Below are 24332 nucleotides of genomic sequence, written 5' to 3'. Positions count from 1 at the left end.
ATAGATAAAAATAAATAAACAATTAGGTAATATTCAGCCTCTAACGTGCTTGTGTAGTCATTTGTCATACGATATGTACATATTTATACAACCCAGTCGGTCTAAGCAGAAATATGTTGCTGTGTTTACATCAGTCAGTTGGTCAGAGTAACATTGTATAAAGTCAAAGTGCAGTCAGACAGGCTTGCCTTTCTATTATATCATATGAAAATAACCCCCACCTGCAACCAGAGGCATGTCAAGTTTGGCTGTAGCTGTAAAAATGATCTGTTCTACTTGTCGCTGATGTGTGACAGCCTCCCCTTCTGTCAAGCAACTTGGCTAGTAAAATATTAAGGAGGCTGCTGATTTTTTTTTTTTTTTTTTTTTTTTTCCTAACGTAATATTTCTTCATATGTTTACAGGTGACTTCATTTTTTCCTCTTCACTGGCGCTATCTTGATGTCTTTCTTCGCACGCACCGTTCGCTTGTTTAACGTGGCATCCTCGTCCTCTCCTGTCTGTTGCTTGGCAAAGTTGACAAACACCTGAAATCATACAAAATCCATTTAGGATTGGATTAAAGTTTTTTCTTAATGCCAAGAATTAACCCTCATATTTTATGTTATTTGTAGGACATATATACATGTATCCCACAAACAAGTATAAATACATACATATATATACATACATATGTGTGTGTAGGAAGCCGGAGTAACCAGAGAGAACCCACGCATACACGGGGAGAACATGCAAACTCCACACAGAAAGACCACTGTCCAAACCTTGCCCCAGCCAAGGATCGAACCAGCCACCTTCTTTCTGTGAGGCCACAGTGCTAACCAAGATGCCACCATGCATAAAGATGGTTTTATAGTATTTCTTAGTCTGAAGTATGTATAGATAGATCTTACAACAGATCTTGGTCTTCTCATTAAAAAGGATGCCAACAAGTAAATTTTTTTTCTTTGTTAAACTCGGTCCTTTTTATCTATTTTTTTAATGTGATAATCTCAGGATTTTTTTTACACCTTATTCATTCAGATATGTAAAAAAAAATAAAAAAAATAAAAAAAATTCAAGCTGTCCTGCATTCATGCATAGTTGTGTATAGTTTATACAACTTTTAAACATATTTGTTGAATATACTAAACATGACACATCCACATTGCAGTGTGTTATATGTAAACCATTTGTTGAATACCTTTTTTAATCTACTCATGAATAATAAACTTAAAGATTCAGACTTTTACTCAAATACATATATGTGCCTCAGGAACTGAAAGACATTTCTACTTGTCCAGGCACACAATCCCTTATGCTCTAAACACAAAGGCATTGTGTTTAATTGTTTTCACTGTTGTATCTCATCCTCACCTGATCCAGCGTTGTCTGGGAAACAGAGTAGTCTTCTATGCTGAGCCTCTCTTTATTGGCAACCACCAGCTGAAATATTCTGGCTAAGGAGGATGAGGCAATCTCATACTGCAGCGTGTTGTAGTGCTTCTCCCTCTGAACACAGCCGGGGAAGGAGCTCTCCATAAAACTCTCTACAGGCTCAAGCTCTGGGGACAAGCCAGTTTTAGCTGCCTTGATTTTCATGGTTACTACGTAGCCATCACCAAATCTGGAGCAACAAACCACAGCACATGAAATTAATATATTTCCCCCCAAAAAAATCCTGAAAACTAAAAACATGTTAATATTTACAGCCACAGTAAGAATAGTGTAACTGTTGATTTCTTGTGTGCAGTGTGTTTGTAAGCCAGAAAAACACAAACTCTTACTTATATTTGAGATGCTGGATGGTACCCAGACACTTGAAGGTCCCATTGACCATGATGGCCAGTCGAGTGCACAAAGCTTCACACTCCTCCATGCTGGTAGACAACACACACAATCCATCTCTATTTTTTACTGTTGCTATTTCATTTCTATGAGAAATACATCATAATTTCACAATTCACAATTTCATGAGCAGCTGCTGCTGGATTCATCTGATTGTTAAATGTTGAACCTGTGTGATGTTAGCACCACGGCCCTGCCGTCCTGAATGACACTCATGATGGCGTTCCACAGGAAGCGTCGAGAGTGCGGGTCCATCCCTGTAGTGGGTTCATCCTAAACGCAAAGCCACAAAACAAACAGCAAACTTGACTTTCTGAGCACATAATTCCACATGAATAAAGACCAAGTCCTTATCTCTATCAGCATATGGCAAAAATCACAGATTTATGCCAGTCAGAATTGAACTGCACAGTGTCTTGCCAACATATAAAACATTCGAGGCCAGGCTCCACTGAACCCATATGGCTTCCCATCTGGATCCATACACCATTTCGTTGATAAATCCCTGCATAAAACCCCCCAAAAAAACCAAACAATGGGCTCAGGAGCTTGTCATCATTGGCTAACTCACCAGTAGCACTAATGCTGGGCAGCCAATCATGGCGATAGCTGTGGAGAGTTTGCGCTTGTTGCCTCCACTGTAGGTTCCTGCACAGCAGCCTGCGTATTCTGACAAGCCCAGTTTCTGGATGCCCCACTCTGCCACCTGCAGCAAGACGAGGAGCTGTGTTTAGAAGCCACAACAATGTAATTCTAAGAGTAAAATCTTCATAGAAAAAAAGTGCTATAACAAAGTGAAAATGACAAAACAAGCATTAATTAACAGATAGTGAAAAGGGAGGAGGGTAAACAAAATATTAGCTAAAAAGCAAGATCTTGTCATCTGTGTAGCAGAGTAAAACATCCTCAGACAGATCAATTTGTGAAGCAGCAGGAGTCCCACTCACTCTGGGAATCTCTGACTCGGGTACCCCTCTGAGACGAGCGTAAAGATAGAGATGCTCCCTGCCGGTGAGGAGTTCATCGATGGCATCAAACTGGGGGCAGTATCCCATGTTCTGGTGCACGTCAAGGATCTCTGTCAGGATGCTTTCAGAGAGACACACAAAAAGCATATAAGTGACATGACAACCATATAATATGACGGGAAATAGAAACTATAGAATATTTCTGAATGGCATTAGAGCTAAATGCCATTTAAACAGAGCTGTGAGGAAAAAAAATCCTCTATAATGATGACATTTAATGCGTTGCTGTTGCCGTTAAGGTTCCTAAAAGAGATACATTTTACCAAACTATTTCACACTCAAGTCTGATTTGCTTGTATATATTCTATTTAGCAATGACTTGTTTGTATCATAGTCAGATTGTATTATCACACAGATTATGTCAGACTGACCTTCCTGTGTTCAAACTGTCTGACTCACTTAACCATTACAGTAGTTAGTCACCCATCTAGAACTGTGAGTAGGATGACGCAGGAGGAAAGTATTTTTATAAATACAGTTCTTAACAGAGATTGTGTCACCATGCAGGGAAAAGTTTTTATTTATTTATTTGGTTTTGTCTTGTTTGGTACTATGACGCTATGTACCTGTAACCAGCCACAGTAGCCTCTCCAGAGGAAACATCGGTGTCTCCCGTCAGCATTTTGAAGGTTGTCGTCTTTCCAGCTCCATTAACTCCCAAAAGACCAAAGCACTAACAAGAAAAGACAACCGTGCTTTCAATGCAAGGACACAAAAAAACTCCAAAGCTAAAACAGTACTGCAATGCACGCAGCAGAAAAAACAACACTACAGAAAAAAAGAAAAAAAAAAAAAAGCAACCTTCCTGTAAAACTTTAGTATCTGATCTTGCGTCACATGACTAAAGATATCCAAAAATAACCATGTGCAAACACTCATGTAAGAGATATGCAAACATTAAAACAGAAATGGAGCAAAGTCTCGCAGATCAAACAAGACTGGAGAAAAATTCAGCACAGTGCATTTTACTCTTTAGCTAGAGGCTAAATGAATATATATGTTTACCCGGGGAAAGACAAAAACACAGAGGCATGTGGCAAACAGACAAGAGAGAAGCAGATCACAGAGTAAATGAACTCAGTGACTTTACCTCTCCTGCAGGGACTCCCACACAAATCCGGTCCACAGCTGCCCTCTTTCTGCCCACATACGTCTGTGCAGAGAAGGCATGGAAACAGTAATAATCTGCTCTTAGGAAATTTATAAAAAATACCAAAGTGAGAAAAAAGTAGAAGTATATTTCATTCTTCAATAATTCTAATTTTTATTTATATATATATATATATATATATATATATATATATATATATATATATATATATATATATATATATATATATATATATATATATATATATGAAATTTATTATTAAAAAAAATACAAAAGTGAGAAGAAAGTAGAAGTATACATATGAATATATTTGTAAATTTCAAATTGATGAATAATTTATTTTTATTCCAGTGTTCTTGAGAAAACCTGGAAACATATACTAATCCATGATAACACAACCAGCTTAAAACTGTTCACCCATGTGATGCTGCTTTTGAGGACGTATTGTATTGTCATTTCCTGGGACTTAGGCAGTACATCTTTTGGTTCCTGTGGGCTATGAGATGGGGCATCTTGGAATTTGTTTTGTGGTGCACCCTACAGGTGCATGACCACTTTGCAATTTAGGAAACTTTAAGGTTGGAGTCTTTGTCTCATTCCTCCAGCAACATTGTGAAGCTTTGACCTGCTGGTGGGGGCTGCAGCCCTCAACAAGTGTTGTTCTGTGGAGCAAAGTCTGAGTGAATGTTGCTGCAAAGTACAGTTGCAACATCCTTTTAAATGTCAGCAGAATACTGCACTGCAACGAGATGTTATTCTCTTCACCTGTCTGGGGATTTCATAATGTGTCTGACTCATATTATTACAGTCTCAAGTGTTATTTCATATGTAAATATCCTGATGAGGTGACATGGTTGAGTCTGGTTGTTACCTTGGACAGATCCCGGATATGCAGGATGTCTGTCTTGCTCCCTCCATCATAAATCCTCTCCCTCTCTGCTGCCACATCGTCATCCTCATCTTGTGTTGGAGTCTGTTTGTAATCTGATAACCTGAGCGATAAAGGAAAGTGTATATGGGAGGTTTCTGTGCAACAGAGATTTGCTTTGTCTGGTATCACTTTTTGGATCACATGTCAAAATAAATACTGGTTACTTTTCCGATATTAATTTCAAGGTTTATATTTTTTGTGAGATTCTTACCAATGGTCCAGGAAGAACCGGTACTGGATGAGAAGATTGAGGATAAAGTACACAAAGCCTCCCACTGCCATAAAAGCAATGTTTTTTCCAACAAAGTCCCATCGGAAAGGATCCATCGTGTACTCTTCACCTGGAAATAAAAATGAAATAATTTTTCTCAGACAATGAAATGAGATTTTGCACAGTGCACTTCACAAGTTGAACAAACATAATTTCCCCTGACAGTGAGGGCTACTTTAACTTAACTGAGTCATTTGTCATGAGAAAAGCTCATATCATCGGGATGGTTGCGACAGCGTTGCCACATTTGGTCAGTCGTTTTCACTGGAAAATGCATGCAGGAATGAATTTTATCAAGTGGAACTGTAGGATAGGACTAAGCACTTACCAAACCGAGCATAAACATCAGTTACAGCTTGATTCATGGCCATATCTATCAGTCCTCGCCCCAAGCAGAAGTGAGGGAACACCAGCAGGCATTTCTTCAGCCACTCATTGAACACCAATAAAGACTGGAAGCACAAGAACACACCAATATTACATTTACAACAACATGTAAACATGTGTATCAGTCAAAATGAGAATAGTTTGCCAGAAATACTCTTCCATTCAAAGTTTTGGACACAATTTTCTATTATATCCAATGGGAAAGTGTGTCCAAACTTTTGACTGGTAGTGTACTTCTGGCTAAATATCAGTTTTCTAAGTGGAAAGTATTGCATTTTATGTATGACATCAATCTATCAAATATAAGCTTTAGAGTTTGAGTATGAATGTATGGAACAAGCAAAAACCAACAGGCCATGTGTGCACCATGTGATCTGCACCTCCAGTATAATAGTATTATATAGTATTTAATAGTATTTTCTTATATTAAGACTCCATTTGCTGTTAGAAATGTTCATTTTTTTCAGTTCAGTTTAAAGGTAGAAAAAAAAGGAAAATGTTAACATCTCTGGTATACTTGTTCAACAAGGTTAAATGTTTGTTACATATATATATATATATATATATATATATATATATATATATATATATATATATATATATATATCAGCACATAAAAACTATGGCTCAGTACACTTCCATTGGTTCTCTTGTGATTCATCTGTTGTGGGAGAAGTGAAGAACAGGTGTGCAGCGCAGACAACCATCTGGTTTCTGGTGGAGAACCCCTCCCCATGCTTTGATCAGGTCATAATGAGAACAGCATCTGTACCTAATTTTGTCTCACTCCTCTTTTTCTTTAAAAACACTTGACAGATCATTTTAGCAGATGCCATCTTTGTCTCCCATGATCCAGATTTAATGCTTCCTTGCGACCACCTCCCGTGTTTGTGCTCTGTCCTCCCACCAACTCTACGTATCTGTGAGTCCTTTTCTCCTCAGACCTCATTAAACAGTCTGTGTGTATGTAATGTTTGATTTTTGCTGTGTATTTTTTGGTCACAGTAGGAAGGTCACAACCTTAAGCAATAATGATGAAATTCAGCCAGCTTCTTTCGGTGTCCAGCTCCACATGTCGTGCATTTCTGCTTTGAAGTGGAAACGCTGCTGTGTCTTCCACATTTACTGCAATAAATTTCAGCGCACACACAGGCTTTGTCTTCTTGTACTTACCATTCTTATTGCTTTTTTAAAAATTAAATTTACAACAGACTTATTTGCCTTCTAGCACCCAAAGCACTCTTAAATAATTCATTTTTTATCGTTCCTGACAGCTTGAGTGCAGACAAATATGAATAATCTATGTTTTGAAAACTAAACCTTTTCACATTAGCATTCATTTGTCGATTTCTTTTTGGGCATATGTCTACAAACATTAGCATCATTTGTAATAAAATGCAAACAAGTGTATTCAACTATAAAAAACTTTTTTATAATGGTCAAAGGAAACATTTGAATGACGTCAGAAGGTGACAACATGACCGCTGATTGTCATGTCACATCAGCACAACTATAATAGAAAAAGTATTTGTTGATGCACCTTGTGGTTTGTCTGTTCGCTTTCCATGTATGCTAATACTCAGCAAAGGAAGCAGCATAAAGAAATAATACACATGAAAAAGGATTTAACTGCCAGAGCTGTACCAAACTGATTAATACAAGCGAATCAGTTTTAAAATAATCATTGATAGTGAAAAACAGAAAACATTTAAGTTCAGTAGAACAAAGAATTGATCCTGATTTGTTATAGTTTCTTGTAATGTTTTGTTGTCAACATGTTCTTACCCGGTTGTTTTCAAAAAGCTCCAGGATGAAGGTGATGGCGCTGCTGTTGATGCCAATAAACAGGTTGATGCAGGACAGAGACACATACGCAGTGCTGGGGATGCTGAATATGTAGGACATGGGGTACATCATCGGTGTCACGGACCACCTGAAGGCAGGAAATATGTCTTTTTAAGTTAAAAACAATAACTAAAGATATATTTGTTTTTCCTCAGAAGTGAGACATCTTGCTGGGACTGTTTAGGCGCGCTCGTCGTCAAACTATCCCAAAGGCACAATTAGCATTTTATTGCTTATCTTCTGTCTTTTCTCTTTTTTATAATTATGACTCCAACCTTATTGTTTTCAAAATGTACCTTAAACAAAATAAATTAAGGCAACAGCTTACCCATATAAAAGCAGCAGCGCTATCAGCGCTGGCAGGTTGGTTTCTGATGTGTAGCACTTTTTGTCAAAAGCCATGAAAATACCGACCACCATTGCAGTGCTGACAGAGTAGTTCAACTGGGGGGAGGGGGGCAAACATTTAGAGTGAGCAAATACAATAATAAAATATTTACAATTCCAACAAATAAGGTTTAGGTTTTTTTTTAAGGTTGAAGTGGTTTATATATCAAGCCTCTGCTTTAGCCTTAAATATCTACCTTTACCATTGCAAAACTGGAATTGCTTTCATAAAATCCAGTAAAAAAATTCAGTTTTGGGGCATTTTCTGCCAATCTTTTCCTCACTTACCATGTCCCAGAAGAAGTTGGCCACCCAGTAAACTAATGGACTGACCCCGCTGACAAACTGGAGGTGTTTGGCTTTAGTTACTCGCTCCTGAATGAGGTAGAGGACAAAGCTGGCAGGAATGAAAGACATGGCGAAGATAACACAAATTGCCACCACAGCATCCACAGAGGTGGTCAGCCTGGAGAAAAAAAAAACAGACAAAAACTTCTTGCTGTTTCTTTACTATGATACAACATTTCAGCCAAGAAAAATGACACTTGTATGGAATTATCAGAGGAAACCATGTTCATTATAACAGCTGGAAAAATGCTTTAACAAGAGGAAGGGTCTGTGCTACACCAGCCACTTTAATGGTAAGCTGCTTGGCCAAAAACTGTCACCACAGGCAAGAGCCTCCTATTGGAAATGTTCTGTTGTAATTAATGCTTCATGCAGGGAATAGCTTCTTTTCCCTTAAGCAACCATTTCATAAGACACAAGCTGCAGTTGTAGAAAAGAAATCAATCTGTTTCTGAACAGTCAAATTACTGGACGGCATAAAGCAAAGAAAACAACGGAGGGGGGTTGCTGAAACTACTTAAACAAACCATGCAGAGCAATATTAAAACCTGATGGATGAATAAAGGTGAAACATCGTATTACTGCACCAACCTCCTGCACTTACAGTGCAAGTCTGTGGTGGTATTGTTTTGATCTGGGCTTGCTTTAGTTGGTCAGGTCTCAGTACATCACCTCCTCTGAGGCCACAGGCAAATTCCAAGCAACAGTTCTACTCTTTTACTAAAACTCTGGAATAAAATGAATGTTACCCAAAATGATGTTACAGCAAAAGTGTACTAGAATATTGAATTAAATATTAGCTCTTTTAACCATTTGGTCTTTATCAAAGCAAGTGAAATCATTTTAAACTGTAATCTTTCAATTAACTAATCTGACTATGTAAAAGTAAATTTGTTTCTGTAACTGATGTCATCTTTGCAATTATTTAGATAAGATAACTTGTGTAAGTAAATTAAAACTCAGGTTGAATTCTGTGGCATTTTACAGATAATAACACTGAAGCACGGTGCTCACAACATCTAAGACCCATTGAGGTTCATATGTTCCACAATGCAAGAACTTAGCACAGCAATCCGTGACCCATTCAGTTGGACTGAATCTGGTAAATCCCCCATCTCAGACAAGTTGTTAGGAAGTGTATAAAATGATGATTGTTTCAAGGTGTTTCTCACTTTTGTGAGTTTCTGTGCGACTCTCCCTAATATGCTGTCAAATTGCTCCCTTCTCAGGCTGAAGTAGACCTGGAGGCAGTCCCTGTACAGCTGTAGTTCCTGGATAAACTCTCCAAACTCCTGTCCTGCTATGGGAATATTATGAACCTGCACCCTCTTAGCTGATACTTTTCTCCACAGTAAAAATAACACCAACGCTGCCCTCTGACAGCTTGACAGATTCTGAAGCCAGAAAAAGTAACTACCTCCTGGATATGTTTTTACACCTTAACCAGGCCAGTCCAATCCAAAAAGATATGAAAACATATGAGAAAGTAAATACACAGATGTACCTGACATATAACAACAAAAATCTTTAACTCTGAATTACACTAAAAGAAATTAAAAGACCAATGTGTATTAAAAGCAATAAGAGATCAAATGGATTCAAATATGAGATCAGATTTAGACAAGCTAAAAAAAAAAAAAAAGAAACAACAGAAAGGTAGAATACACCAAAAATGTCAAAACTACAAACAATTAAAAGACTAAAATTCACCAAAAGAATTTAAATGATTAAAAAATAAAACACTTTCATGAAGACACAATGAGACATTAAAATACTTAAATACACTAAAAGACAAAAAGAGACCACACACTTCTCATGCTGTGCTAAATGCCAAGAACAAGGTGTTTTAAACACAAATAGAAGTTTCCAGAGTGGAGGCCATTTGGATCTGGAAGGACAGCTCAGTCCACAGTGTGAGTCCCAGTATAGAAAAAGCCTCATTGCTTCTGGTTTTGAGTCTGGATTTTGTAATGACTAGGAGGAAATCATTTCCCTCAATAGAGTGTGTAGTTCAATCAGTTCTGATATGTGAGTTGGTCCCTTTCCATTGAATGATTAAAAAACAAACAGGAAATGTTCAAATTAAGTATGAAACTGGCAGGCAACCAGTGCTAACCAATAAACCAATTTTAGAATAGAAAATAACTAAACAGATTTACTTACACCGTGACTTCAGAAAGCTGCTCTTTGGTGAGGTTCAGAGGTTGGTTGATGGCGGTGATGCCAAACTCAATGGGTTTAGCGGATGGGGGAATGAAGGCTCGCAGAATGGCGTTATTGGCCACGTTCATAAAGGCGACCATGGCGTGCCAGCCTTTGTTATTATACCATACCTAACAGAGGAGTTAAGATATTACAGACATCTCACAGCTGCCAGACCGTTCCTATGTTCCTCATTCAAACATTTATCAGTCATTTAAGAGGAAAGCAAATCTTTTACATGAATGGAAAATCTCACCTTTACATTAAATTCACTCTCCATGTATCGTAGGAAAGTCCCAAGATCCCTCAGTGCAAGTCTGCAATAGTGACCCTGTGAACAAGGATGCTGACTGTAAATGGACTGGATGGATATTATGGGCTACTTTTGTCTTCGCAGTAAAGGAATAAAGAAAGATAAGTTACCCCGGTGATGTTGAGCATTCGTCCCAGTTGATGGAAAACATTCTGAATGTCGTTTGGGTTTACATCCAGGATGGGTAGCTGCCCTCCGACTGACAGGCCTCCATATCTGATGATAGAGAAGATTCACATTCACTATTCCATACAATGAGCTCAAGAGGGAAACGAAGCGAAATAAACGATCAGATGGAAACTTGCAGAAATTGAATTACCTCTGTTCATTCACCCAGTATTTGCTCTTCAAACTGTGAGACAAAATCAGAGTTTCATTGTGAAGAAAGGTGATTATCACAACATTTATAAACAAGCCAGAGTGCTATAAAGTTTTAACAGCCGAATTATCATATTTTCCACCCTATAGGGCGCACTTAAAAGCCTTTCTTTTTCTCAAAAATTGACGGTGTGCCTTAGGTGTGCACTGAGTTCCAAAATCCACAGTAAAAAATCAAATGAAGAAAATAAATTTGGAGTTTGCCTCCCATCATTACGGGAGGATCAACAAAAGAACTCCAACAGCTGGACATTGGTGTAAACAGGGTGTTTGTGTATATTTTTAAACACATATCATGGTTGAATGAAGTTCAACCAAACTCACTGTTTTGCTTTTGTTATTTTGTTTTACTTTTGATTTAGCATGCGTCCAATAACATGGTGTATCTTATGTATGATTTAAACACAGAAATAGACTCTGTAACTGAGGCTGTGCCTTATAATCAAGTGCGCCTTGTGGTCTGAAAAATATGGTGATGTGGAGATTTTTTTTTTTTTTTTTCCCCAGCTTAATTATCTCCAGTATATTCAGACTTACCTGGTTCTGATGAGAGCTGGGTATGTTTTCACCAGGTAGTCGGAGATGTTCCTGTCTGTCAGATCCAGCATGGTGTCTCCTGAGGCTTCTACTCGTTGACGAGGGGGAAGGCCTCCAGCTCCGATGGGACAGATGGGCATCATGGTCAGCTTCTTACTGGAGCTGCACTGGCAGGAAGGAGATGGGTTTTGCTGATTCCACTCAGGACTCTGCAAGATGTTCATGACCACAGGAGAGGCGTCCGGCTGTTCCCACGCTGAGGTGCTGTTGCTGCAGGGCATCCTGCAGGGAGGGAGAGGAGAAGAGGAGGAACAAATCTGTCAGGATGTAGGATGTATAAACCTAAAGGGAAAATAAACATTTGATTTGTTTTTGTTTAATTATTCTACATAAATAATAAGGATCAGAGATGTTCTTAAATGCACTTAGCAGAGTGAAGATGTACAACCTGCTTTTTCAATGTATGGCATGAAGAATGGGACAAAAGTCAAATATTCAGCGTTGTGTTTTAATACGCACCCTAGTGGTTCTCCCTGCATACATCTTGTGCCAAGACCTGGTCGGGTTAACAAGCGCTCTGTGAAATGTCTCATTTTGGGGTCAAATGGTCGCTCGTTGCTAAAGGTGATGAAGAAAGAATACAAAGAAACAAAGTTATGTTAAGCAAAATCATCTAAATGAATCTTTTAAGTATGACAAAAGTTATTTTACTTAAACCATGTGTGTGTTGTGTTGCTATATTAAATAAGCTTGTGTCTGACCTGATGAAGGTGAATTGTTGTCCATACATCCAGGGGGTCAGGGTCAGACTGGGATATTCTCCGAACGGAGGAACAATCAACGTGAAGATCAGAGATATGAGGACAAACGTGGCAGGAAGAACGATCTGAAATTACAGTTAGGCAATGAAATGACATAAAAAGTTTAAGAAAAGTATAATAAGAGAAACATTTTCTGAAGCAGACCAGAGGGCGGGAACACATTACGCCAGTTCTAAAATGGCTGTATTGGCTCTCTGTTCATTTCATTTGATTTCAATGTTTTGTAATCATTTATAAATTTTATAAAGGTCTTGGATGCTTTTATCTATCTGACCTGCTTTTTTAATTATGAGCGCTTGCAGACTCTGAGGTCCTCTGGTCTTTTAGTTGTTCCAAACAAAAAAAAAGACCAAAACTTAAGAAAAGGTGTCTTGTCAGTAAAACAACCTACCAGAGACTGTTTATGGGTTTTTTTTGTTTGTTTGTTTGTTTTTGTGTTTTTTTTTTAAAGGTTTAAGACCTACCTTTATAGTTTAGTTTAATCACATTTGAATCTAATTTAATACATGTTTTATTTTTTTAATTAATCATATTTTATTACTTTTTTGATACATTATTTAATGAAGTCATCTATGTACTTTTATTGTTATTATAGTTTGTTATCTTTATTTTAACTCTTAACTCCAATGTTTTCTTCAAAGGGATCCTTTGCACCGGAAACTGTGCCTGCTCAGTCTGGGTCTTGTTGCTGCTGTGATTGCCCTTGTCTGGGTGGCTGGGGGGTCCTGCACTGCAGTCCTATGGCTGTGGTTTTGACTCAGGTGTGCCCTGATCTAGGTGGTTGTGGTGGTGGCCTCCATGGACATGGGTGGGCTGGCTTCTGGTGCGATCAGATCCTCAACAAGACATTGTTTCCTCACAGCAGCATCAAGCCAGATATTAATTAGTTTCAAAATTTTAATACTTCAGAGACATAAAAAAAAGTGGGTTCATGTTTGTGTAGAATGGAGTGGGAGGGTGGGGGGCAACATGTGCAACGATGTCTGTGCAAATGCTTGAGGATCACTGTGGTTTTAGCTATATTTTTTACTTTAGTGTGTGTTGGCTGTTTTTTCACTTTAATATGCATGAATTATTTTCATTATGTAAAGCACTTTGTGTTGTCTTTAGTAGAAAAAGTGTTTTTTAAATAAAGTTTGATTTGATTTGAGAAATCTTCATAATTGCAGATTCATTTCATCAAATTGGCATTACAAAAATGAAAAAACATTCGCTGTTGTCACCCAGGAGCTCTTCCTCCTTTTCCAGTTGTTTGTCTGTTTAGATATTTTTACATTTAAATGTTTTGCCCAATACACACACCCAAAGCCAGTGGGAAACTTTCAGTTTCAAGTCCATCCCCCATCCACTCATCAGTGGTTCCATGTGATCATCAAATCCAGTACCTGTGCCAGGAAGTCTTTCTGGCTTCTCGTGGCGTGGTGGAATCTCTTCACCAGCAGAGCATAGAACTGCTTCAGGACCAGTGTGCAACCTTTCACCTGCCTGGAGCCCTTTCCTGCACTGCTGTCTGATGCATGGTGTGTGTCCTCTACCCCATTATGGTCTGTGATCAACAACAAAACACAGCTATCACAACTCTCGCAGAAAAAGCATTTTTCAAATATGTTTTTTTTTTGTTGGCTTCTGATCTTTTACACTGCTGAGATCCCACTGAGCACGATGCCTAAATTTAGATTTTCCTGTCAGAGCACTACACTAGTGGGCTTAGGAGTAAATATGTGAAGCTGAAGCAATTTTTTTGCAAAAATTTTAACACTAAATGTTATTTATAATTTGTTAATTATACCAGCTGAACCTTCAAGACCTGGGTCATGTGGATTATAAACTTAAATAAATGAGGTTTAAAGCATTTATTATAATAAAGTTGCCCTCAGGCCCACACAGTCAGCCTCATTAACGGCAAAAAATGTATTGTCAATGACCCAAGTCCAGTAGATCCAACAGAAAAAAGGGTGGGGAAAGCAGTTTTATTAGTAGATTTCTGTCCAGTGGGTCTTGACCTTCATCTCCTCCTACACCAACTCTGCCATTTTTTCTTCCCTGTATCATCCACTCTTCTAGAGGGGGGAAAAGAACACACACAGACTAGAGTTAAAACCACACCACATATACAATCCACACCTGCAGCTACAGTTCTAGTCACAGGTATAATTCAAGCTATGGGAATCACATGAATAACCACATAATAAATACAGGCGTTGGGCTAATGGATTAACAACATGTCTGAGAGACAGGCCGATGGGTCAGGAATCCAATTCCAGGAAAATGCTGGGTAGAATATCAGTGGTGGTATTTACCAGCAGTGGCGGCATTATTCGCTGCTTCTCCATCCGCAGTGACCTTTATGAATATCTGGGGGGGAAAAAAGGAGATCCTCCATAAACCTTACGAACTTTCAGTGCATTTAATCTAAGTTCTTTCTTTCTATCCTGAATGAATAAAGGTTTTTATCTTCTATCTGCAGTGATGTGCAAAGATTTGGGGAAAACTTCCACTGCTATGAATACCAGAGTGGGAGCTGATTTCCACAAAGCAGTTAAATGTGACATATTTCTTTTATGCCAGGTTTCCTTTTGATTTGATACTTTAAAGTTTTAATATAACAAAAGAAGAAAAAAAAACAGTCCAAGATGAAAAGTTTGGGTGGGAATCACTTATAAATGCACTTTGTGTCAGCTTGTAGCAGTCTGGCAGTTTATATGTGATGGATTTTGGTCAATATTCCTCATAAAAACAACTAGTTCTGTTATATTTTTTAAGTGTAAATGAAGAGGTTTCCACAGTTTTGTTTTTTTAAAATCATGTTTAAGTAAGAGGCTGTAAATTAGATGGAAGATTCTTCAACCTGTACCCCTTTCAATCTGGCCTGAGGTGTGTAGGATAATGATCTTTATGTTTGAGCAATCTTCTTTTATTTTACATGTTCCTATTGACAGTGTGGAGTTTACTTCGACAATTTTCAGCTATTTAACTCAAGGATCTCTTTGTGTCACTGGCAGCAACATGAGCCTAACATGGTCAGTCGGCTACCCCTGCTGAATGATCACAGAGGTCATCCATCAGTCAACTGGAAATGCTTCCTAAATGCACCAGACTTGTTTAGATATTTAACAATGCATTTCCCCCTCTGATGCTGAATTTTGCGGCGTGAATTCAGAAAAGTTTTATTATTTTTATTTTTATTGTTTTATTTCTCAGATGTAGCTGCACATCAGAAGAGTGCACCATCACTCCAGAGTTTGATAAACCCACCTAAAGCTCTTTTCCAGCTCTCTGACATAGCTTAACTTCCAGACCCCAACATGAACCCCCTCTGCTCCTGTTAAAATCCATTCTGCATTTTATTTTGAGGAAACACTTCCTGAAAGTTATTTCTTCCCCTTTTTTTCTCTAATCGGTGGGAATCAGTTGTTCTGATTTCATTGTTAGAGGTAGTCTAGCCATCTATTAGTTATGCAGCCACAGGGACGAGCATCTTTTGAGTTGGTGTCTGCATGTACGTGGCCCAACTGTCCAGGTTAGTCTAGCTATCCATTAATTATGCGGTCATTGGGATGTCACCTGATGCACTGACTAGTACCTTGCTCCTTTTCCATAATTTTTAAATACATGACAGTATTGCCATCTCTAACATATTTCTCCTTTTTACCACAGGTCTTCCTGAATAAGGCCAGCTTTACGTGTTGATCTGTCTTTCCTGTCCTCTCCACCCCAACCAGTCGAGGTAGATGGCTGCCCTCCCTGAGCCGGGTTCTGCCTGGGTTTTCCCTCCCACTGTTGCCTCAGACATGTTCAGGATGGGGGATTGGATCGAAGTCATGATTCGATGTAATCAGTTGGTTTCTATTAGCTAGGCTGTTTATGAATTGGCCTGAACTGATGTGTCTATAAAGTGCCTTGAGACAACATTGTTGTGAAGTGGCGCCATACAAATAAAGCTGAACTGAATTGAATTGTAGGACCCCTGCCTGGAGGACACCATGGCTGCTGAGCTGGTAAATCAAGATAGTCATAATTCTCATATTCCTCACTAATTAAGGCCAGAGATGATTAATAAAGTGGATTGTGGGGTTTTTTTTTTTTGGGGGGGGGGGGGGGGGCTTCCCAGATTTCAACATTATACCTCTTCATTTTTTTTTACTGCCAAAAAGACGTAAGAAGCAATATTTTTGTGTTTCATTTTATGCCCTTAAGAGATGAGCTGGTTCCTAGCTAGAATAGGAAAAATTGATGTTCTTTGAGAGTTTTTAAACTGATAGATTGATTTTAAAACAATTGACAAAACTAAAATAAATTGGGGTTTCTTATTAAGTTTAAAATAAAGGAGCACACAAAGGTTATAGGTGGTGATGTCATCAAGTCTCAAGCTGGTGATGCCCTCACCTCCTCTAGTGATGTATCAGAGATGCCAAAGCTGCTTAGACCCATATCAGCAAGCGTCTCCTCCAGTTCCCTGAACAGGCTAGCATAGGCTCGGTGTTTGAACCCTTTATTGGGGAGAAGGTAGGTCAACTCCTGTCCAATGGTCTCAATCAGCTTGGCCTCAGGGACATGGTGATGGATAAGGCTTGTGATGCTCTCTATGTCCCCTGGGGAAGAGACAGAATGACGCACATTTAGGAGCTACAGAAGAACAAAATACTCCCAAAACAGCTAAATCTGAAGCAAGAACAAAAGAGGACAAACTGCTTAAAATGCAAAAGACAAAGCAAAAAACAAACAACAATGTTCAAACACAAAAGTGCATGAGCAGATCTGTGCAGGAACAACTTTGTAGTGCTGTATCGTAACTATTGTGCCCTCAGGCAGATGCAGAGGAAAACCCTCATGAGCCGATCGCACAGCTGAAGAATTAATACCAGAAAAATAATGTCTTTTTTTTTTTTCTTTTAAAGTTTGGAAAAGTGGGTCAGTGATGGTAATTCTAACAAGTGCATGTGTGTTCAGAAGTGTTCTGACAGGAGGCACATTTCTGTAAAGCATCTTCTTATAAAGTGTTTATAACAACAGCCCGGGTGATCCCTGCTGCCCAAGGCATGAGGGAGAGTTCACATGCTGAGACACAGCTAAACTTAAGAAGTCCAGCTTGTTTCGCTCTTTACTTCATTTGCACACACGCCTTTTCTTTGTTCTCATCAGTTTGAGTGGGTTGAGCTCTACTCCAAAAGAAGGGGGATGTTATAGTATGAGACTGGTGCTAAACTGGATCAGACGTACTACTGTTTCACTCCAGTAGGATTGATTGTTTCACTATCAGACGAAGGTCAAATATATCTTTGTTATTCTCAAAGTGAAACTGGCTTTGCAAGAAATACAGGGGGGAAGAAACATCTCACATAAATAAAATAAATCACAGGACAAGAAATATCTACAGCAAATATCACACTAAGCTGTTGAAGAAGATGATGGTGTTCATCCAGAATAAACTGGACTTAAAGGTGACTTTTACGAGTCCTGAGCTGGACTATATCTATCGCTTAGTAGCCTAGAGACAAAAATGATCTACTTCCAAATAATATTGAGAATCTATTTTCAGCAAGAGAAGGGGTGGGTTATGGTCTAAGAGGAAAGCTGAATTAAAAAATGCAGTGTTACAGTGTCAGAGGTAAAAATTATGGAATTGCTTACCTGATCAATTAAATGACATTTAAAACATATAACAGTTTAAGAAAAGGTTAAAAATGTAGATATTTAATACATATAGGCTTGCAGAACAGCTGAAAAAGAGGATGGGGATTTTTTTTTTTTTTTAAACAGAAATATTCTCAGGAAATCTTTGCTTTTTTATTTTTTATGGTGAAGTGGGAAATGTAAGTAGAGTAATTGAGTTGGAGAATTACATTGTGCAGCAGTATTGGGGTAGGGTTACATAAGTTTGTACTTCTGCCAACTCCTTTTTAGGCAGGAAATGTGAAGACATAAATATTGAAATAAACCTTGAAATGAAGTAAATGTAAAGTTTGCAAATACCGTCCAGAACTCTTTCCAGCTGCTGGAACTGATTCTGAGATTGATCTTTGTATCTGGTGCAGATGGAGCAGGAACAGGAGCAGTCTGAGGCACAGTCACATTCATTCTGGCAAAATATGCAAAAAACAGGAGCACTATTTTTTAAAATGCAAAATTAAACTTAATGGACAGAAAAAAAAAAGAAGAAAATCAAGTATTTTCCAGTGTCCCTATTCAAGGATCTACTCCAGTCTACTGCAGAAATGAGTTGTAACTTCAGCCCAAGCTTAAGCTCACCTCTCGCTTCTTCAGATCCTTCATGCGACGAACAAGAGTCAAATAGAAACCAACGCCAAAGCAGTTTTTGAGGAAAAGGGGCGACCCGCAGCAGTATTGCTGTCCTTTGGAGATGATGGCGATGCGATCGCTCAGCAGGTCGGCTTCATCCATGTGATGAGTGGACAGAATTACCGTACGGCCTGCGTGGGAAGCAGCCTTTTAATGTTTCAGCTCATTCTTTGTGAACAAAGAAGCTGAAGTGATCACAGCTTTCTAATGTTTTCACCATCAGATGCTACTGATTTTGAGACTGTTTCTTTTTCTCTTTGTTAAAGTTGTTGTTGAATTTTCCCATTTGATCAGCTCAGTGCTTAATTCCTTGCCTTGAATTTACCATTTCAATCCTAACAGTCTCCAGTGGAAAATCTGCATCTCTGACAGCTAAAACATAACATTAAAGTGTATCCATCGATACATATGAATTTTTATGTGTTGATTGTGACTTTGCAGCATATTTTTTACCAGTTCTGTATTTGAGAAGGAGGTCCCAAATGGATCTTCTGGAATAGGGGTCCACTCCTGAGGTCGGCTCATCCAAAATCACCACCTTCGACCCTCCAACAAATGCCATGGCAACTGACAGCTTCCTCTGCATACCGCCTGCAACATGCATGAGATTTCTGTTGCAATGACATGCAATCAAAGTACCCTGCATGTTCGTGAACAGACAGGAAGAAAAAGGCGACTGACCTGAGAGGTTCTGAGCCTCGTCGTCTCTTTTGTGAGGCAGTCCAAGGTCCACCAGCATGTCCTCCACCTCCCTCTTTGCTTCCTCTCGAGTCCGACCCTTCAGTAGTGAATAGAAAAGGATGTGCTCTTCCACTGTGAGACTGCAACACAAAAAGAGCAGTAAAAAATAAAGGTATTTACAAAAGAGGACATTGTAAGACATTGCAAATTCCCTAAAAGCTGCTGAGTGCAGTATTAAATGAAAGGACATTGGCTGCTAACAATGCCTGCTGCTCACTTCATCAAAACTGTCCTTTGTGCATTTCTGTAAACAAATATCAAAATCAAACACTGAATCAATACGTAATATTTGTCTGCTCTTATGACAGAGTTTCTCTTCCTGATTAGTTATTATTTCCTTTGTTTGAAAGCATGAGGATGAAGGTCATTCTTTCTTTGAAACTTAATCGGTTCAAGCAGCTCACTGATTGAAGAGGATGTTGTACTGAGGACACATCCCCATAGAAGCCCGAATGATGTCTATGTCAGTTCTAATGTCTCTTCCGTTGATGTAGGCTGTGCCAGATGTGGGAGGGTAGAGACCCGTCAGGATGGACCTGAAAACAGAAAATAAATACAGCGTCGGTGTCATATAGCAGTTAATAAAAATCCATCTGAGATGAAGAAAACTGCTGTTTATGAGGAGTGTAATAAAACATGATATCCTATTTAAGTGGAAAGTCTTTGCCAGGATCTTTTGAAATATCTCCAGGCTTAGATAAAAGCTGTGCAGTTATCAAATATTGCATCAGTTGCGAAGGAAGAGGGAAACTTAATTGAAGAAAAACTCAGCAACTTTTCAAACTCTTTCAGACAGTTATTCATAAAGATGTTAAAAACCTTCAGAGCAACACAAACGTGGCTGCTTTATTATCTGTTCCTGCTCACATTGTCGTGGTTTTTCCTGCGCCGTTGTGCCCTAAGAAGGATGTAATCTGTCCTTCGTAGAAATTGATGTTGAGGCAGTTGACAGCTGGACGGGAGCTTCCATCAAACACCTTCACCAGATCCTGGATCTGCACCCCCAAAACCAGGTCCACAGGGTCGGGTTCAAAGAACAACTGGTCTGGGATTGAAAAGTAAGAAAACAGAACTTCATCTCAGTAATGTTTTGTTGTTATTTGTTATTTCTTTTAACAAATCACACATCTCTATGTACTTCTGTCTCATCCTTTATTCAGTGTAACTGAGGCAAAGGTTCATCCAGCAAAGCAAAGGACGTACGCTTATAAAATAAATCACAAAACACCTTTTTGACTTATGTTTTATGCTAAAATATTTATGTAGCTATGTTTTACACTGTTTTGGTGGACTTTGTGGCCTGTATGCTTTAACCTTGCTCAGTGAGGGTGTTGGAACTTTCCTCTTATTAAAAAGTGTTTTAATGCAACCTGTGTATGGAAGTCAGTGCAGGAGGTGAACGGCAGTAGATGTATAAAAGTATAATATGAGGTGTGTTGAGATTATTGAAGATTCTGTTTCAGATTGCACAAAGCAGGGACGTCTCAGTTGTTTAAAGATTGCAGGGAAACCATGTTCTGCTGTCTTTTTACTCTTTGTTGACCTAAATATTGGTAAATATCCGTACCGGCAGTGAATGAAGAAGCACTTGCCACATTTTTTCTGACATATTGACACAGTGTAAAAGTATTATTATCAGTATGAAATAAGATTATTTAATACATGTTCAAATTTGGGGTTTTAATTCTTATGAATTCACCATTTTCTCATCTGCTTCACCTTCTGTCCAAACAACATAAGTGCGCTGTAATTCCTTATCTGTCCACCAGATGTCCTCAGAGACGTGCAGTCTGGGTTCTTTGTTTCCTCACCTTCGTCCCTGCAGTCCTGATGCTCCTCTTCCTGGATTTGAGCTTCTTCTGGTTGTTTCAGAAGCTCTCTTTCTCTTTCCAGTCGTTCTCTCTTACTTTGGTGCTTACAGACTTTCTTGCTGGCTGAGCCGTTACATGTGTAGGTCTCAGGCGTGCCTCTGCTCTCCACATCCTTGTCTTGGTTCACTGGTTCAGGTTTCTCAGGATCTGGGTGAGAAAATGTTCTGTTTTAAGGCCTATAGAATAAATTGTCTTGTTATAAGTCACCACTGTAAAATCTTATCACCCAGCTTGCATTGTTTGGAAATCATTTAACTTGGATTAAACAGCATGGTGTCGTACCATGCATCCTGCTTAAGGGTGTAAGTGTGCAGGTTGGCCTTGCTAACAGTATGAAATGCTAGGATGATCCATGATATAATAAAATTCCTATCAGGTTGGTTTTTGCTTTGCTTCCACTTTCCAGTTGAAGCTAAAAGAGCACCTAATCTCTTTTTATTCTAGCTAGGATAACTATCATTAGAGTTAGGAAATCTACTGCTTAAGAAGTAGAACTGGTGATTCAGGTATGCACTAGTTGCAAAGGAAAAACTGTTTCCATGATTTAACCTTAACTTAAACGGACCTCTGTGGAGCAACGAGAGTCTTCTAGTGGTGATATGATACCTTTCTAGTCCAGCTGCTTTACAAAGCAAAGTAAAGGGCTCCTTTATATTGTCAAACTTCTAGTCATAACATCCGTGCACTAACCTTGATTGGCCATCTCTGTATGTGAAGGTGTCGGACTTTGCCAGTATGAGGGCTGGAGTGGGAAGTAGAATGGTCGACCAATGCCATACTGTCCTGTAAAAAAGAAAAATTACAATCAATGTTGAGTGCAGTAATGAAAAATGACATGAAACAAAAGATGTACAAAGTACACAGAAAATATAAATTACATGGAATATATTAGCTGGCTAACCTGGGAACACATTGTCCAGATACCAAGCGAGGATGGCATAGAGGACGGCATCAAAGATCATCATGAGGATGGAGGTGAGGAAGGAGTAAGTGTCTTTCTCCAAGGGGCTGGTCTGGATGTTGTTCCACTGCAGACCCAAACCCTGCTCCTCATACCGCGACAGGTACTCGGTTCCAAAACCAAAAGCCACAGGAGACAATAAGCTCTGCACAAGCAAAGGGATGCACAAATAAACCTCACTTTGTTTCACTCAAACAATCCTCAGTCCAGCTCAAATTCAAATCCATTTTTTTATTAACATGTACAATTTCTCTTTAATACGTCAGAAATATCTACTACTAATATATCTACTACACAGCATGACAACTCTTTGTTCGGTTCAGTTAAAAAACAGACAAACATACCGCAGCAAGTTTCATGTTCTGAGTGATGCGATCCTGCCAGGCAAAACACAGGATGTGAGGCAGGTAGAGGGTGAAGTAGATGATGCCACTGCAAGCAGCTGCTAGGTTGGCTTTGTTGAAGAACACACTCATCAAGAAGCATTGCATGATGGTGGCCACGGTGAACGTCAGCAGGAAGAAGAAGACGAGCATTGGGTTGCTGTAATTCAGCACCTTCCCACCCTGAGAGTATCAACAGAGTGTTAATAAGCCATAAGTGATTTAGGTAAGTGATTTTTCCAAACTAGGAGTTGTCTTTCCATCATCCACAAGAGGGCGCCATTACACCCTACAAAACCAGAGCGTCACCCTTGTTTTGCACCAAATACTTCTCTCACCATCTCCCTTTAAAGTTCCACTGTTTACTTACCATAATGATGGAGGTCAGCAGAGCCGTACTGGCAGTCATCATGATGAAGCTGTCGATGAACCATGTGTACCAAATGACTCCATTGTTAACCCCCATGGCTTTGAGGGTCTCTTTGAGGCGTAGCTCCTTTTCCAGCACAATGCTCTTTACAGTCATGGACACGGAGTAGATCCAGGCCAGAACCATGAACATCGGGAAGCAGCGGTTAAGGGTGATCATAAAGCTGCATGAGAGGTGAAAAGGGGGGTGGCGAGAGGGAGACAGATGGAGACTTATTGTTAGTCTTTTACCACTAATATTCAATATGTAGTAACCTTTCTGTACTTATTTTATGTTGTTGATGTTGTTTTTTTTCCCACAACATTTCCAAATCAAGTCTAATCCAGAGGAAAGACATTAAAATATGAACTCTTATTATTCTCTGTTTAATTTAAGTGAAGATACTCATTTGTTTTTGCTTATGGGAACACTGAACTAACACCAACTCCAAATCATTCACGTGGTCAGCTACAGATTGTTATGTAGTAGTCAGGCCTGCTGACTTCTTGAATCTTGAATCACAATGATTTGGAGAATTCTATGTCTAGATTTAACTTTAATTGTAATCCGAACAACACATCTAAAAGGTTTTGTTACAAAAATCTGTACTTTTATTTATCATTTTGGCTAATTCTGTCCACAATCATGCAGGCTCCAGTAGGTGTCTCCAGGACCATATTTTGCCTTGACAAACACGGAGGTATGCACAGACAGAAGAAAAAAAGAAGAAAAAGCTTCACTTTCCATCTGCCAATCAGTGTATAATTCAGCTAAATTTCTCAGTAGATATTTAATTATGAATACTTATTATTCAGCTCACAAATGTGCCAAAAAACTTAATTTTACCAAAGAAATATCAACATTACCCAGTTTGTTTTTGTCTGTTCAAAATGTTTTGAACAGATTCTGGGTGATATTATAAAAGATTTTGATTATTAATTCAGAATTCCCCCCTCTGGGAATTATTAATGTACAATATCTGTCAATAACACAATTGCTAGAATTTAAAATAAGTTTAATTTTGCACCAATCACAGCTTAACTCACAGGTCATCAACATAACAAGGATATGGCATCTGCTGGACGTAGACTCCAAGTGGCCAGTCATTCCCTGTGTGAAGCTTGATGATCCCATGTTCAATCATATCTTGCAGGTAGGCAAAACCTCCCCAGATATACCTGTGGTCCTCCATGGGATCGGCTCTGGGCCCAGGATCCCAGTACCTGAGAGGGAACAGAGGAAGACAAAGACAGAAATGATGTTATTTCCAAATCATTCATC

General features: G+C 38.9%; 1 protein-coding gene across 1 annotated transcript in view; it reads right to left on the bottom strand.

Moving 5' to 3' along the window:
- Positions 1-410: 410 nt before the first annotated feature.
- Positions 411-24332, bottom strand: part of LOC306758429 (retinal-specific phospholipid-transporting ATPase ABCA4-like) — a gene marked incomplete at both ends in the record, with an annotated part of 42016 nt that continues 18094 nt past the window's right edge. Inside the window, 36 exons of the mRNA XM_079243757.1 lie at positions 411-527; positions 1357-1606; positions 1767-1859; positions 1997-2100; positions 2399-2533; positions 2775-2916; positions 3422-3528; positions 3946-4008; positions 4838-4958; positions 5109-5238; positions 5497-5620; positions 7341-7488; positions 7729-7844; positions 8076-8253; positions 10299-10468; positions 10594-10668; positions 10761-10866; positions 10970-11002; positions 11566-11847; positions 12085-12183; positions 12327-12451; positions 13772-13932; positions 14390-14446; positions 14687-14741; positions 16773-16978; positions 18360-18465; positions 18636-18817; positions 19140-19507; positions 19832-19963; positions 20295-20472; positions 21239-21445; positions 21989-22081; positions 22200-22404; positions 22604-22825; positions 23013-23235; positions 24098-24274. Of these exons, the coding sequence (XP_079099883.1) occupies positions 411-527; positions 1357-1606; positions 1767-1859; positions 1997-2100; positions 2399-2533; positions 2775-2916; positions 3422-3528; positions 3946-4008; positions 4838-4958; positions 5109-5238; positions 5497-5620; positions 7341-7488; positions 7729-7844; positions 8076-8253; positions 10299-10468; positions 10594-10668; positions 10761-10866; positions 10970-11002; positions 11566-11847; positions 12085-12183; positions 12327-12451; positions 13772-13932; positions 14390-14446; positions 14687-14741; positions 16773-16978; positions 18360-18465; positions 18636-18817; positions 19140-19507; positions 19832-19963; positions 20295-20472; positions 21239-21445; positions 21989-22081; positions 22200-22404; positions 22604-22825; positions 23013-23235; positions 24098-24274 (5290 nt within the window). The remainder of the gene's footprint in view (positions 528-1356; positions 1607-1766; positions 1860-1996; positions 2101-2398; positions 2534-2774; positions 2917-3421; positions 3529-3945; positions 4009-4837; positions 4959-5108; positions 5239-5496; positions 5621-7340; positions 7489-7728; positions 7845-8075; positions 8254-10298; positions 10469-10593; positions 10669-10760; positions 10867-10969; positions 11003-11565; positions 11848-12084; positions 12184-12326; positions 12452-13771; positions 13933-14389; positions 14447-14686; positions 14742-16772; positions 16979-18359; positions 18466-18635; positions 18818-19139; positions 19508-19831; positions 19964-20294; positions 20473-21238; positions 21446-21988; positions 22082-22199; positions 22405-22603; positions 22826-23012; positions 23236-24097; positions 24275-24332) is intronic.

Source organism: Telmatherina bonti (genome assembly GCF_933228915.1).
Source record: "Telmatherina bonti genome assembly, chromosome: 7".
Taxonomy (NCBI): domain Eukaryota; kingdom Metazoa; phylum Chordata; class Actinopteri; order Atheriniformes; family Telmatherinidae; genus Telmatherina; species Telmatherina bonti.
The sequence above is the reverse complement of the archived record's forward strand: the minus strand, read 5'-3'. Positions and strand labels throughout refer to the sequence as shown.